The sequence below is a fragment of the Terrapene carolina genome, unplaced genomic scaffold, assembly GCF_002925995.2.
Source record: "Terrapene carolina triunguis isolate 2854851 unplaced genomic scaffold, T_m_triunguis-2.0 Scaffold714, whole genome shotgun sequence".
NCBI classification, from domain to species: Eukaryota; Metazoa; Chordata; order Testudines; family Emydidae; genus Terrapene; species Terrapene triunguis.
In genome coordinates, this window is record NW_020665065.1 from 14,998,170 (window position 1) to 15,014,575 (window position 16,406).

General features: G+C 43.6%; 1 protein-coding gene across 4 annotated transcripts in view; it reads left to right on the forward strand.

Annotated features, from left to right (window-relative positions):
- UBR4 (ubiquitin protein ligase E3 component n-recognin 4) overlaps positions 1-16,406 on the forward strand; it is a 115,581-nt gene that overhangs the window by 34,672 nt on the left and 64,503 nt on the right. For 3 of the 4 annotated variants that reach the window (XM_026660054.1, XM_026660056.1, XM_026660053.1), the window contains exons 27-42: positions 100-291; positions 1,392-1,462; positions 1,595-1,742; positions 2,267-2,494; positions 2,920-3,090; positions 6,516-6,698; positions 7,040-7,198; positions 7,845-7,997; positions 8,661-8,888; positions 9,705-9,862; positions 11,113-11,284; positions 11,661-11,862; positions 12,892-13,055; positions 13,696-13,912; positions 14,303-14,519; positions 16,055-16,087. In XM_026660054.1, the coding sequence (XP_026515839.1) occupies positions 100-291; positions 1,392-1,462; positions 1,595-1,742; positions 2,267-2,494; positions 2,920-3,090; positions 6,516-6,698; positions 7,040-7,198; positions 7,845-7,997; positions 8,661-8,888; positions 9,705-9,862; positions 11,113-11,284; positions 11,661-11,862; positions 12,892-13,055; positions 13,696-13,912; positions 14,303-14,519; positions 16,055-16,087 (2,696 nt within the window). The remainder of the gene's footprint in view (positions 1-99; positions 292-1,391; positions 1,463-1,594; positions 1,743-2,266; positions 2,495-2,919; positions 3,091-6,515; positions 6,699-7,039; positions 7,199-7,844; positions 7,998-8,660; positions 8,889-9,704; positions 9,863-11,112; positions 11,285-11,660; positions 11,863-12,891; positions 13,056-13,695; positions 13,913-14,302; positions 14,520-16,054; positions 16,088-16,406) is intronic. The other variant, XM_026660057.1, reaches the window with a different exon arrangement.

Below are 16,406 nucleotides of genomic sequence, written 5' to 3' on the forward strand. Positions count from 1 at the left end.
AGAATTGGAGATATTTTCACATTTGTGCTAATTTAAAAATAGATGCAGGAGGATTTAAGTATTCCTTCTCTTTTTCTCATATTAAACTTCTGCTTGCAGCATGTTACTATACTGGAGTGTACATGCCACATTGTCTCTTATCTGGCTGATGTCACTAATGCTCTGAGCCAGACCAGCGGCCAAGGACCCAGTCATCTTTCTGTTGATGGAGAGGAACGGGCTATCGAGGTGGATTCAGACTGGGTGGAAGAGCTGGCAGTGGAAGAGGAAGATTCTCAAGCTGAAGACTCAGTAAGTTCTCATAGTGTGATGTTCACAACTAGTAGCTGAAAGCCAATGCTGTTGCATGGTTGTGGCAGCTGGACTAAGTAATCCATCATCTCCACAGTATCCCTTATACAACCAATTAAATTGTTGCATGCAAATTAGCTGTAGAGTACGGGTTGTGATTGGTTGTTACCTCTGATATCACAGTGGTTTAGCACTCACGGCATGGCATAGTTACATGCCTTACTGTAGCTATACACCTTACGAGTGTAATCTGTAAAGTTCAAAATGTCTCTTAAAGATTGGAGAGTGACAGACCATGAATCCCAGTGATGATTGAATCTTCTGATATTCTTAATCAGAAGAGCTCTAAACCATGCTTGTAGCTGTTTCCATTGCTTGACATTGACTCAACTTCTAGGCTCCAGAATGACAATCCTGTAATCTTATTATGTAGATTAGTGGTGAGAGTCACAATAGCCTTCTAGATTTATATGTACAGCTTCCAGATCAAATGTAGAAAAATATTGTGTTTTGACTTATAAAGAGTATAATTTCATGTTGGACAATCTTAACCTGGGATCTGAAAGCCCATCTGTGTCCTCTCTTAAATCATTGTCAGCAATAAAGATTTTGCAATTAGAATGTAGCTACATAAAACAGAAGAAAATCCAGCTCATTCTGGTGTAGATAGATTAGTTTTTCAGTGTTGACAAAGGTAAAGACTTTTTTGTCAGTAAAGCAAGCAGAGATGAGCTGAAGACGGAGAGCAGAAATGTTGAGTAAGATGTTGCTGGTCTTATATAGCTGGTTCTCTGACTCTGTTACATTAATACACAATTTAACTGGGGTAGGCTTTTAGATGTCTCTTTAAGATTAAAGCTGCCATCAGTAATTTATTCCTTTAAATTCAGACCCCAATATCTTATTTTAATTATTGTCCAATATTTCTTGGGTGTAAAATGAAGTGATTTTGTTTGGTGCCTGCTGTTTTAGATGATGGTAAAACTCACTGTTTTCAAATGCGAATTTATCAGAGAATGGGTTTCCTTTGTATCAAGTGACTCCAGAGTAGGTAGGTAGATATGTAATGCACTGACTAAACGATCTTCCTTCCTAAACAGGATGAAGATTCTCTCTGCAACAAACTGTGCACCTTCACCATCACACAGAAAGAATTCATGAACCAACACTGGTAAGAGCCCTCCAGGTCTTCCTTTATACAGAATATCAGCCTGGGCTTACTGGCAATTCAGAATTGGGGAAGAGATGATATGCTAAATCTGAGGGGCTATAGTTTCTAACCTGTCTGGTTTCTTTTGTACAGGTACCACTGTCACACTTGTAAGATGGTGGATGGGGTTGGTGTTTGCACGGTTTGTGCTAAAGTTTGTCACAAGGACCATGAGATTTCTTACGCCAAATATGGTTCATTCTTCTGTGACTGTGGAGCGAAGGAAGATGGCAGTTGCCTGGTAAAGGATCTTCATGGCTAAATTTAAACTGTCCTGCAACTATTACAGGTTGCCTAAGTTTGGCTTTGCAAAGTCTTATATTGCACAATAGTTATTCTGTGATATCAATATATGGGAGGGGTCTACTTTAGAATAAGCTTCATCACTCCCCTGTAATTTGCAGCTTTCTACTTAATGATTTCACCCCCTTCACCAAAAGGATCTATATTGGCAGATCTCTTAATACTAATTAAGACTTTGAACCTACATAACTAACTTGTGGTTTGTAGGTCAACTTCATGTTGCCCACTTACCAGATCTCTGCTCTTTTGATGTTTCCCACCAGCTGCCAACAATGTTACTTCCTGTCTAATACAACGTCTTAAAGGAAAGTGACATGTAGGGTACAGGGTTATTGCTGTCTTATCTCTCTGAAAATGTACTCTAAGGAATTAATTTTGCTCCAATTGAAATCACTGGGAGTTTTTGTCATTGACTTAAATGGAAACCAGATTGGGCCCTCAATATTGCTTTGTCTTTCCCAGGCTTTGGTGAAGAGAACTCCCAGCAGTGGCATCAGCTCTACCATGAAGGAGTCTGCATTCCAGAGTGAGCCCAGAGTGCCTGAGAGTGTCATCCGCCATGCGAGCAGCTCCCCTGCAGATAAATCCAAGGTCACCATCAATGATGGGAAAGGTGCTGATGAAGAGAAACCCAAGAAGAGCAGCCTGTGTCGAAATGTTGAGGGCTGTCGAGAGGAATTGCAATCCCAGGTATTGTTGTCCCGTTGAAATCTCATTCAACCATCAGGATCCCTCTGTGTAGTAGTTCTTCAGGATTCTTTGTTCTCCTAGAATAAAGCTGTCTTTACTGTAGCCAGTGCTTCTAACTTAGAGACTTTTACCATTTTGATGTAGTGTTATGCCAGTACAGTATTAGTGTAGGGAATATGTTCTGTGTTGAGAGTTAACACTGGATTTTTGTGTCTAATGCCGGTAAGAAACAGTCGAGTTTGGTACAGAGTGGTTGTGGAGTGGGCTGTACTGGTAGTTAGACAACTGAGAATCAGGTAACTTGTCTATTAGGATAACGGTGCTGTAACTGCTTTTCAAAGACTTACCTGGCCTGTGAAATGCTGCTGCGATGGAGGTTTCATGGGTATGTCTTGTGCTTTACTTGCCACATCTGTTTCTTGTAGGCCAATTTCTCCTTTGCTCCTCTGGTGTTGGATATGCTGAGCTTCCTAATGGATGCCATTCAGATCAACTTCCAGCAAGCTTCAGCCATGGGCAGCAGCAGCCGAGCGCAGCAGGCTCTGAATGAACTGCACACTTTGGACAAGACAGTGGAAATGACCGATCAGTTGATGGTATGATTACTGGCTGATTTGCTAATTCAAATGCTTGCTTTTGGGCCGAGGGGAGGGATCACTTTTGCCTCCGTTTTTAATAAGGGTAATGAGCAGCTTGGGGGCAGTGGGAGGGTGGCCAATGGGAACAAGGGCATGGAAGTAGAAATTACCACAACCGAGGTGGAAGTCAAACTCAGTCAGCTTAATAGGACCAAACTGGGGAGCCTGGATATTCTCCATCCAAGAATATTTAAGGGACTGACACATGAAATTGTCAGCCCAGCAGCAAGGATTTTTAATGAATCTGTAAACATGGAGGTTGCACCCTATGACTGGAGAATTGAAAATATAGTACCTAGGTTAAGAAAGGGGGGGAAAATGTGATCTGGGAAACTGCAGGCCTGTAAGTGTGACCTCAGTTGCATGCAAGGTCTTAGAACAATTTTTTAAAGAGGGAGTAGTTAAGGACATAGAGTTAAATGGTAATTGGGATAAAATACAGCACGGTTGTACAAAAGGTAGATTGTGCCAGACCAACCTGATCTCGTTCTTTGAGAAGGTAACTGATTTTGTAGACAAAGGAAATGCAGTAGATTTAATCTACCTGGATTTCAGTAAAGCATTTGATACATTTTCACACAGGAAACTATTCTTTAAATTGGAGAAGATGGGGATTAATATGAGTTTAGAAAGATGGATAAAGAAACTAGTTCAAGGGGAGGCCGGGTCATCCTGAAAGTAAATTGTCAGGCCGGAGGGAGGTTATTAGTGAAGTAACTTCAGAGATTCCTCAGGGACCGGTCTTGCGACTGATCTTATTTAACATTTTCATTTATGACCTTGGCGCACAAAGTGGGAGTGCGCTAATAAAATTTGCGGATGTCACAAAGTTGGGAGGTATGGTCAAAACAGAGGAGGACCAGAATATCATACAAGCAGTCACGGGATAACAGGGAAGGTCCACTCATGGATCAGTGGCTGGTTAAAAGACAGAAAACAAAGGGTAGGAATAAATAGTCAGTTTTCAGAATGGAGAGAGATAAGAAGTGGAGTCCCCCAGGGGTATGTACTGGGACCGGTACTGTTCAACATATTCATAAATGATCTGGAAAAAGGGTAAACAGCGATGTGGCAAAATTTCCAGGTGATGCAACATTACTCAAGATATTGAAGTCCAAAGCAGACTGTGAAGAGTTACAAACGATCGAACAAAACTGAGTGACTGGGCAACAGAATGGCAGATGAAATTCAGTGTTGATAAATGCCAAGTAATGCACATTGGCAAACATAATCCCAGCTATACATATACAATGATAGGGTCTAAATTAGCTGTTACCACTCAAGAAAGAGATCTTGGAGTCATTGTGATAGTTCTCTGAAAACATCTGCTCAATGTGCAGTGGCAGTCAAAAAAGCAAACAGAATGTTGGGAATCATTAAGAAAGGGATTGATAATAAGACAGAAAATATCATATTGCCTCTACATAAATCCATGGTACGCCCACTTCTTGAATATTGCATGCAGATGTGGTTGTCACATCTCAGAAAAGATCTATTGGAATTGGAAAAGGTTCAGAAAAGGCAACAAAAATTATTAGGGGTATGGAACAGATTCTATATGAGGAGAGATTAATAAGACTGGGACTTTTCAGCTTGGAAAAGAGACGACTAAGAGGGGATATGATAGAGGTCTAGAAAATCATGACTAGTGTGGAGAAAGTGTATAAGGAAGTGTTATTTACCCTTTCACACAACACAAGAACCAGGGGTCACCCAATGAAATTTATAGGCAGCAGGTTTAAAACAAAAGGAAATACTTCTTCACACAACCTGTGGAACTCATTGCCAGGGGATGTTATAAAGGGCAAAACTGTAATTGGGTTCAAAAAAGAACTAGATAAGTTCATGGTGGATAGGTCCATCAGTGGCTATTAGCCAAGATGGTCAGGGATGGAACCCCATGCTCTGGGTGTCCCTAGCCTCTATTTGCCAGAAGCTGGGAGTGGACGACGGGGGATGGATCACTTGATGATTGCCTGTTCTGTTCATTCCCTCTGAAGCCTCTGGTATTGGCCTCTGTCGGAAGACAGGATACTGGGCTAGATAGATCATTGGTCTGACCCGGTATGGTCTCTCTTATGTTTGTAAGATTTTTATAACCTTGAAAACTGGAGTAATAGAAATGGAATGAAACTTAATAGTGCATAGTGCAAGGTCATGCACTTAGACAACAAGAACTTTTGCTATAAGCTGGGGATATATCAGTTGGAAGCAACAAAGGATGAGATAGACCTGTTTGTATTGGTCAATCACAAGATGACTATGAGCTGCCAATGTGATGAGGCCGTGAAAAAGGCTAATGCAATCCTAGGGTGCATCAGGTGAGGTATTTTCACGAGAGATAGGGAAGTGTTATCACCATTATACAAGACACTGGTGGGACCTCATCTGGAAAACTGTGTGCAAATCTGGTCTCCCATGTTTAAAAAAAATTAATTCAAACTGGAAGAGGTGCAGAGAAGGGCTGCTAGGATGATCAGCGGAATGGAGAAGCTACCTTATGAGAGGAGACTTAAGGAGCTTGGCTTGTTTAGCCTAACAAAATGAAGAATATGGGGGGAGATGATTGCTCTTCCTAAATACATCAGAAGGATAAACACCAGGGAAGGAAAGGAGTTATTTAAGTTAAAGGCCAATGTTGGCACAAGAACAGATGGATAGAAACTGACCATCGGTAAATATGTACTTGAAATTTGATAAGGGTTTCTAACCATCAGAGGAGTGAAGTTCTGGAACAGCCTTCCAAAGGGAGTAGTGGAGGCGAAAAACCTAGCTTGTTTTAAGATTGAGCTTGGTCAGTTTTTATGGAGGAGATGGTATGAGATGGCCTACGATGGCACATGGCCCATCCGCGACTGCTATTAGCAAATATCTCCAACAGCTGGAGACGGGACACTAGAGGGGGAGGGCTCTGAGTTACTATAGAGAATTCTTTCCCAGGTGTCTGGCTGCTGAGTCTTATCCACAGGCTCAGGGTTTAACTGATCGCCATATTTGGGGTTGGGAAGGAATTTTCCCTGGGTCAGATTGACAGAGACCCTGGTGGTTTTTCACCTTCCTCTGCAGCGTGGGGCATAGGTCACTTTCAGGTTTAAACTAAAGTAAATGGTGGATACTCTATAACTTAAAGTCTTTAAATCAAGATCTGAGGACTTCAGTAACTCAGCCAGCAGTACCTTCATGAAGGTACAGTCACATGGGCCTATTACAGGAGTGGGTGGGCGAGGTTCTGTGGCCTGCAGTTTGCAGAGAGTCAGATTAGGTGATCATGATGGTACCTTCTGGCCTTAAATTCTATGAGTCTAAATGAAACGATTACAGTTGTTCAATCTCTGCCATTTGTCTCTACTTCTGTGTGTTCTTTGTGCTCCACGATGGCTCAGGTCCCAACTCTTGGCTCTCAAGAAGGTGCTTTTGAGAACGTCCGAATGAACTACAGCGGCGACCAGGGGCAGACCATCCGGCAGCTGATCAGTGCTCACGTGCTGAGGCGGGTGGCGATGTGCGTGCTGTCCTCCCCGCACGGGCGCCGCCAGCACCTAGCGGTGAGCCACGAAAAGGGCAAGGTGAGTGCTGAGGAGGAGATGTGCTCCCATGGCGCAACAACCCAACGGTCATTTTAAAGTCAGATAAAAAGATGTAAAATGTTCCACAGTGACCAAAGAATCCAACAGACTTCCTATGGTCAGACTCAAGGACTCTCTGTAAATGACTAGACTCGTTTGGAAAAACCTCTCTGAGTGATTGTTACTTCAATTGTTTCATATTTTAGGGAACAAAAATCTTGCTTCTTGCTGCAGAGATGCTGAGACAATACATTGATAGAGTCCTATAAGAAGCTAGATCCTGAGAATTTCTGTTTGTGATACCAACATTAGAAAATTGACTTGATTTCGTTATTTTGTAGATTACAGTGTTACAACTCTCAGCATTGCTTAAACAAGCAGACTCCAGCAAAAGGAAATTAACCCTTACCCGCCTTGCATCGGCACCAGTTCCCTTTACTGTACTGAGCCTAACAGGGAATCCCTGCAAAGAGGACTATCTAGCTGTGTGTGGGCTGAAGGTAAGGGTCTGACAAGAGAGTTCCTTTCCCTCAAACCAAGCTGTGCTCCTCTCTCCCTAGGCGATGGGTTGTAGAGTTCTGATTGGCTAGCAAAGATCCGAAGTCATTGTGGATGTCACTAATTCTAGTTCTTGAATCACCTGCTGCTAGTTTTAGCTGCAGCTTCATTTACTATGTCGATCCTATTTATTATTTTAAACCATTCTTGATAATGCCCAAATAAAACACTTCCTCAGATGACACTCAGGCCCGACTGTCCTTTGTGCTACAGAAACCAAAAAGAGTCTTCGTGTAACTAAAACTTCACTGAAATGGCTGTTCTTAATCTTAATCTGCAGTCACTTCTAATACTGAGCAATGGGTGATCATTTTGTATTTTTTCAAATCTGTGCACAATTTCCACAATTAAAGAAATATACCACCTAAGAAACCAGTAGTCTCAAATATTTGAAAAAACCCCAGAAGAGGCACAGTTCTCTTGCAAAGTCATTCACCCTAAAAACAGGGATGCTTGACTTCTTCCTATATGAATCCATTATTTGTGTTTGGGGCTAGGGAAAGGTCAGTGGCAGGATGGATGGCCCTTGAATCTGTTTTTGCAGAAATATATATTTAATATTTGACATCCTTTATTTTCTTGTCCCAGGACTGCCACGTGCTAACGTTCAGCAGCTCCGGATCAGTTTCCGATCACTTGGTCCTCCACCCCCAACTAGCAACAGGAAACTTCATCATTAAGGCTGTGTGGCTGCCAGGATCTCAGACAGAACTTGCCATTGTGACTGCAGACTTTGTGAAGGTATGGTCACAACCTGTGGGCTGATCCCTGATTGACTTGGTGCTGTGCATTGCTTTTTATTTCCCGTGGAACTGACAGTCTCCAGAGTCAGCAGTGTGTCAGAATAACACAGTGCTCTTAATTTACTAGGAAAATTGGAGTTCTAGGAAGGGCATTACTGTTATCTCTAGTTTTCTAATATGTATTGCTATTCACCACTGTTAGTAATAGACTGTTCACAGAAACACAAAAACCAAGGCCCACATTTTCATAAGTGACTTCTTACTTTGGGTGCCCAACTTGAAATATTTAAGATTTTATTTATTCGCCCCCGCCTCCTCCTTCCCGTCGAGGTACTGAACACCTGCAGCTCCCTTTGATTTCAGTTGTGGGTGCTGATACTTCTTAAAATCTGGCCTTGATTGTCTTAAAGTTGGACATTCAAAAGTGAAGGTCATTTTTGAAGACGGGGGCCAACATTTTCCCCTCTTCCTAACCTGACGAACACAGAAGAAAGAGGTCATTCATAGATCTGAGATTATCTTTATCTCCATATTATGGTACCTGAATAATCTGCCTTCCAGGATCTGCACTGTTGTAGGAATAGTTTGTCTGTGTTTATGCTCTATTAGGAAGAGCTGTTCTGTGGGCTCGCTGCTAATTCCCTCCCCTCTCCTCCCACAGATCTATGACCTTTCTGTAGATGCTTTGAGCCCAACGTTCTATTTCCTTTTGCCAAGCTCCAAGATCAGGGATGTCACGTTTCTGTTCAATGAGGAGGGAAAGAACATCATAGTCATCATGTCTTCTGCTGGTTACATCTATACTCAGCTCATGGAGGAGGCAAGCAGTGCCCAGCATGGACCATTCTATGTTACCAATGTGCTTGAAGTCAACCATGAAGACTTGAAGGTAATGGTGGCTTTCCCTACTAACTTTTTCTCTCCCTCTGCTCCTGATGGTAAGAAGCAGCAGTTTCCTTTTCTTTCCCTGCTCTAGATCAATGAGGTGGTACTTTTTTCTGCGGACAGAGAGAAATTCTGACACCATTTGGAGGGTGGTGGTTGAGGGGGAAAGTTGAAATTAAACCCGTTGATCCAGTCATCTAGAAAATTGAGCATGTTTTCCATGGTTGGATCTGAAGTTATGCCCAGCAGGATTTCACAGCAGGAAGATGGTTACGGAGCAGCGTTACTGTCAGTACGATGCACTGCTAATGGTGCAGTAGCTAGAATGGATGGGATCATCCACCCTTACGCAGGGTCTGCAGAGACGCAAGCCTTTGTTTCTGTTCACTGTCAACACTACTGTGGGCCTGGTGTGCACCACCCAGGCTGGCTAGTTTAAAATATTTCCAACTTCCATTCAGCCTCAGTACACTATGAAATGGGGAAATAGAGGAACTACAAGCCAAGAAGAAAGCGCTTCTGGGAATTGGAGATGAAGAGGGGTTGGCATGCAACATTCTCTCACACAGGTGCTGTCTCGTGCACTACCTATAGCCTGTGGGTGTGCAATCTCGGTATCTTGTTCAAAGGCGCTTGGAGTATCTCACGGTGTGCAGCTTGGTGGTAATGTCATCGAAGGTTGCATTCTCAAAAGACCTTTGCTGTGTTATGTGATAGATGGAAGGGCAGATGTTGAAATATTGTACTTGTTCAGGAATTTAGAAGCCTGACCACTCTAGAGCTCTGAAGATGTGTGTTTGTTTTTTCCTTGTCCCTACAGGACAGTAATGGCCAGGTGGCAGGAGGCGGCGTGTCTGTGTATTATTCCCATGTCCTTCAGATGCTTTTCTTCAGTTACTGTCAAGGCAAATCTTTTGCGGCCACAATTAGCAGGGCTACTCTGGAGGTACAGCGGCTTTTCCCGATCAACATAAAGAGGTGGGACTGAGGGGCTGCCCCCCTCCAATTTCTGTTTCTTCTTAACTGCAGTGGCTGTTCCCAGTGAAAGAACTCAGCTCCCACTGCCCAAGGCTTTATGTAGAGAACCTTCCTGCAGTTGTTACATCTTACCGTTTTATATGTCACCTCCTGTTTCTACCCTCTCTGCTTGTAGAACAGTGAGACTGAAACCAAACCCAGCTGCTTTTGCAGTGGGGTGTATGTTTATTTTGCTCACTAGGATTTCACAGCACAGAGGTGCCTTCGGAGCAATCTTACTGTCTGAGGGCAGAGCTTCCAATGGTGCAGCAACTGGAACTGATGGGATTATCCACCCTAGCAGAGGCTGCGGAGCAGGAAGCCTTTGTTTCCATTTGGCACCAGCACTGCAGTGGACCCTGAGCATTGTGCATATAAAGTCTTATTTTCAGGCTGCCCTGAGGGAAACCAATCTCTTATGCTATAAAAATGTCAAGAAGAAAGTTCTTCTATCATCTGTTCTGACAATTAGAGCTGGGCATTCAGGCCACAGAGTCTCACTAGCTTAGCATGAGGCAGATATCTTGCATTCTATTTCCATGAATATCAGGTCCCAACATCTCCCTCACTCCAATCAGACCTCGCCTGGTTATTTTGCACAGGGGCTTTTAGATCTCAGTGAGGATTATGTTCTTGGGAGCATTTTCCTTTGCTTGTCTGTTTCCTTTGCATTCATCACGTGGCCACGGTAGAGCATGGAGCACTGTATCCACTAACACAGATGCTTTGCTCTGAAACCAGTGCTCTTCTATTCTGTCTGCTAGGATGTGCGACAAGTAATGTGTTTTGCTATCACTCCCCTGCCAGCCTGATAAGAGAGCTCTCTAGTATAAGGTTAAATAGATACTTCAAATCTGGTTCAAGAGTAATTTTCCTGTTTTTATGGTAGTGTCACTAGAATTTTATATACCAAATGTATGGGGAAAGATGTTAAAGAACAGGGCTGGGTGTCAGGACTTCTGGGCTCTCCATGCTGCCACTGACTCAGCTGTGCAACTTTTTGCACTTCAGTTTCCCCATCTGTAAAATGGGAATAATACTGACCTACCTCCCAGGGATATTCTGAGGTGGCTTAATTAACCAAGTGCTTTGAGATCCTCAGATGGTGATGTTACTTGTCTTGCTAGCTGGAATGAGAATTTTATTTAGCTTGACCCCACCCTTGCAGCTGCTTCTTGAGGTCATGTGAGCCTGGCCTTTCTCTCTTGCAGTTCAAATGGTGGGAGCAAGACCTCCCCAGCACTGTGCCAATGGTCTGAGGTGATGAACCATCCTGGGTTGGTGTGCTGTGTTCAGCAGACCACAGGCATTCCTCTGGTGGTCATGGTGAAGCCAGATACCTTCCTCATCCAGGAGATTAAAACCTTGCCAGCTAAAGCCAAGGTGAGTATTCCCTATCTTTTGCCCTTCAAATTGATTTTCCTGTCTGTCCATTGCTGCCACTTCTTCCAGGTTTCCCTTGCAGTGATGTCTTACAGCAAAGTCATCCTGGTAATAGCCACCAACACTGCACTTGAAAGTACTGTTTCAATACACAAACTGACTTTCCCCAAACCCACCCATGTTTTTAAGGTGTTTTCAACCTCTGTTTACTCTTCATTCTTCCTGCAAAGCCATCAAATCTCTTGCTCTGTTGTAGCCTCTGTTGGCTTGAGTACCTGCTATCCCTGATACTTGTGTGACACTCAGGCGACAAGCTTGTTCTCTGAGGCAACAGCCTCTCTGGGCCTTTCATTTGCTGGTGTGTAACCTGTTTCAGATCCAGGACATGGTGGCCATCCGTCACACGGCCTGCAACGAGCAGCAGAGGACCACCATGATCCTTCTGTGTGAGGACGGCAGCCTGAGAATATACATGGCAAATGTGGAGAATACTTCTTATTGGCTCCAGCCCTCCCTCCAGCCTAGCAGTGTCATCAGCATCATGAAGCCAGTTCGCAAACGCAAGGCAGCTGCTATCAGTAAGGCTGCTTTCCTTTCAGATCACGTCTAAGTCGCCAGTAAAGAAATTAACCATGGAATAAATACATGGTCTGTCACCTTCTCCCCCGAAATGGGATCCTTCGCAATCCAGATGACGTCCCAAGCAACTCCATCCAAATTTTCCATTTAACTTCCCCTTCATGAGAACCCTATCTTACATAACTTTTCAAATGTCCTTGCCCATCCTTCAGAAGTAGGACATCTCTCTTCATAAGGATGATAGCCACCCAGGCCCCCATTGGCTAAGGGAGTTAGTAATGGAATAATGGAACCTTTCGTTTCTAAATTGCTGGTTTGAAGCTAGACTGGGTTGATATTGAGCAGAATTCATTACCACCCAGTGGTGGTTTGAGTCTGTCTTGTCCCTAGTGGACACACATCCACATCACACAGTCACTGCTACAGCTGGCCGCTTTGTCGACTTCTCAAAAAACCAAGGACTGAATGAGCATGCAGATTGGATTACCCCCTCTTTGCTAGAGGCCAGCATTGAAGCATGTTGGTGTGGTAATATGGGGAAGTGCATGCTGCCACTCCCTATGCTATACCTGTTCTGTAAAGAGAACTTCAGTCTCCAGACTCCCAATTCAGAACCTTTTGCCAGCACTAGATTCATATTTTTAAAAAAATTCCCCAGTGTCTAATGTTAACCTGTTATACAAGGGTCACTAGTGAAAATAAGAGAGCATCACATAGGCACTTAGGCATTTGGCTCTGGTAATCACCTTACTAGTAAACACCAGGGTTGGGTGTTATGGGGTTAGCATGGGATGATTATAATCTTTCAGCACTAATCTCATTTGTTTGAGCTGCAGATAAGCTGAGTAAGAGAACCTTTCCCTAGGAAAGCTCCTCTTATTCATGGCATGGCATATGTATCTGATCAATGCATAACTAATTAGAAAGCTAGCGCATTCCCAAGAGATGTGCAGTCAGTCTGCAGCTGGAGCACTCTAGCTTTACCTGTGTGTGTGTCTTTTTTTAGCCATTGGTATCCTCTCTTTCAGCGACTCGCACCTCCAGTCAGGTGAACTTTCCCATTGACTTCTTTGAACACAACCAGCAGCTCACAGATGTGGAGTTTGGAGGCAATGATCTCTTGCAGGTTTATAATGCCCAGCAGATAAAGCACCGGCTCAACTCCACTGGCATGTATGTGGCCAACACTAAGGTAAATCAGATGCTTTGGGAGCTCTCTTAAGCATTTACATAATTCTGTCATAAGGCTGGTGTGCTCTTCATCAGATCATGAGCAGTTGTTTTATAAAATGTGTACGTTCTCATTCGAATGACCCTCTGCCAATCCTGGAGACTGCTGGGCTAACCAACCCCATCAGCGACTGGAGGATGTTTGTATATAAATTTTGGTTGGTCTGAGTCCTCTAAGAGCCAGCTTGGCATCAAACTTGCAGCCAGTCATTTGCCACTAGGAGCTTTAGTTCTGTACCTCAACTGTCCCTCTTTGTCACTATTTTTGTTGTTTTGGGCCTTTTCTTTCCTTGACTGCTATTTTTCTCTCTGGCTCCATTCTTCTCTCCAGCACAGAGCATCCCTCTTCCCAAATAAGTCGGCCTTTAAACCCCATTTATCTGCTGTTCTACCCAGTCCTTCCCAGCAGGTCCACGGGGTTGCTACTAAAGTTAGGTAGTGTAAGAAGACAATTCCCAGGAAACATTCTGTTCCTATCATGGTGTAAGCAGGCCACTGGCACTGCAGTGAGATGGTGCATAGGCCTTCCCATTCCAGGGTGCTCGTGATTAGAAATACCCATCTTCAGCTTTCCCTTCCTCAGTACTGATTGTCTCCCGCAGCCTGGTGGCTTTACCATCGAAGTCACTAACAACAACAGCACAATGGTGATGACAGGCATGAGGATCCAGATTGGCACTCAGGCAATTGAGCGAGCTCCCTCCTACTTGGAGATCTTTGGCCGCACCATGCAGTTGAACATGACTAGGGCTCGTTGGTTTGATTTTCCTTTCACACGGGAGGAAGCCCTGCAAGCTGACAAAAAATTAACCATCTTCAGTAAGTCTTTGGTCTTGGTTGCATGCTTTTAACTACCTGCAAGCTAACTGGGGGTGTCTGGGGGCTGTTGCACTTCAGCTGTTAGTGGGCAGAGGTTCCACCAGGAATTAGTTTTACAGGGGCATAGCCACGGTTCTAATAATTCTGGGCTTCTGTAAAGTAGCTATTTTATAGTGGGTCCAGCACCCCATTGAAGAGGGCACGTGCAGCACCCCTAGTTAAGTTACAAGGATTCTGTGCTAAGGTAGCGTGGAGGGAAAGACATTAGAAAATAAGACAAAGCTATGTTTCAGAATGGATGAGTGCTGGGTCAATTGAATGTAAACCCTCTCTACTTGCTTGTTGGTATCAAAGAAAAGGAACCTGCAAAATCTCTCTTGCTCATTGCAGTTGGGGCCTCTGTGGATCCTGCTGGAGTCACAATGATGGATGCTGTCAAAATTTATGGCAAGACCAAAGAGCAGTTTGGCTGGCCTGATGAGCCCCCAGAGGATTTCCCATCTGCCTCAGTGAGCAACGTTTGTCCCCCGAACCTGAATCAAGGAAATGGTACGGGAGACTTGGAGTCTGCTACCCCTGCTGCTGCCAGTGGGACTGTCCTGGAGAGGTATCTATATATTTCTATATATATATAATATTATTTTTATTTGCCTTTAAAAGTTACTAGTTATACTGGTGCCCTGGATGCACTTGAGTGGCATTCTTAGCTGGGAGCTTTTATACTGGTAATGAAGTGTTCCTCGTTTTCATATAACGTGACAATTCTGTCATGCCACCAAAGAGTCCACGTGCAACTCTTCCAAAATGGTTTCCTGCTGCTCCCCTCTAATCTCCCATGTGGAGTTGAGGATGGAGCTCCATGCATTCTCCTTCACATTACCAATTGAGTCTGTCTGCAGCAACCTCAAGCAGCCTCAGATGGCTTCTGCCTTCTTGCCACCTTTTCTTATTTAAATCTGGGATCCTTTTACAGCCACCAAAGATCACAGAAGTTAGAGGCTATTTGAACCTCAGCTCAGTTCTGAGGAGCTGTTTCTTCATTCCTCTTTTTAGTTTCTGTGTGACCTTGCCCTACATATGTTCTCCTCTCTTCTTTCTCTGTAGCAACTACTTGTGTGGCAACTTCCTCATAGGCCAGGGATTCCCAAACTTTTCAGTCTTGCAACCCAGTTATTATAATACTAGCTATTGCATGAGAGCCTGTCCTGGGACTCCTACAATATCCAGGTGCGGGACATACCATGAACAGGAGTTGGGGGTGTATTTGGTAGAGGACAGAGAATTTCTGTTGCTTTCTTTTCTTTTCTTCTACACTCCCACCTCAGGGTCTTAGAGTCCATGCAGCAGAGACTATGTGTAGCCAGGAAACTAGTGGAGACAGAAGGCGGGAAAGTAAAATAAAGATAGATCCGATGACTCAGTGCAGAGAGAAACTAATATGACTTAAAAACTAGCCAAATTCATTGCTGGTGTAACTTGACTGACTTCATTGCAGATGCACAGAGGTTAAGTGGCTCTTCGGAGGAAATTTTCAAAGGCCATAGGCACTTAAGTCCCGTTGAAAGTCACCTTTGAAAATCTACCCCATTATCAGTGCTTCTTTTTCTTTAGGCTAGATCTTTCTTTCTTTCTTTTCTCTCCTCTGCTGCCCTATCTCCACCAGGTGTCTCCCTCTCAATGGAAACTTGAGCAGTGGGACTATGTTTTCATAAAACTTAAAGCTAGACTGATCAAATAAAGTATTTTTCTTGCATCCACTTTATGAACTATAAAATTCCCAGCTGCCTGGTGATCCCAAAAAAGGGTTGTGGACCCCTTGTTAGGAACCACTGTGTAGGCAAGAGGCAGTTTCCGATGGAGAAGTTGGGTGTCTAGACGCTATATCCTTAACCTAGCCTTCAGTAGTGCTTTTAACCAATGTGCTTGGCTTCTCTGTGCTAGATGGCCTCGATCTCCTTTAATTTGTTTTGCTGTTAGGGAACTGGTGTACTGCCCAAATAGGAGTCCTGCTTGGAATTACTGTATATATCGCTCTCCCAGCTTCCTGACTCCCCATTTAATTTGCCTTTTGCTTAGAATGTGTTCTAGGTAGTTTTCTGTGAGCTTCACACATTTTTTTTCTTTTTCTTTGCTCCCCAAAAGTTCTGAAACTGAGTCCCTAACCATCCTGGACCGGTTAGTATGCCATCCTTTTCTCAGCACGAATGAGTGTGTGTCAGAGACAGAACACATGATGTGGCTTTTGTTGACTGTTTATTTTTTTTAAGTGACATTTGCTTCTTTACATTCTGGTCATTGCATGGCAGAAGATTTAGCAAAATGTAAAGGTGTGGTGGATTGAGAATTTCTGCTGCATACAGTATAACTTGCTTGTTGACACTCCTCAGCTCACTTTGTCCCTCCTTGTGCCTCTCTTTTTCCCCTTCTATTTCCCCACTGGTTTTGTGGGTGTATGAGGAGAAATAAACTGTTCAGTTGTTTAACTGTCAAACAA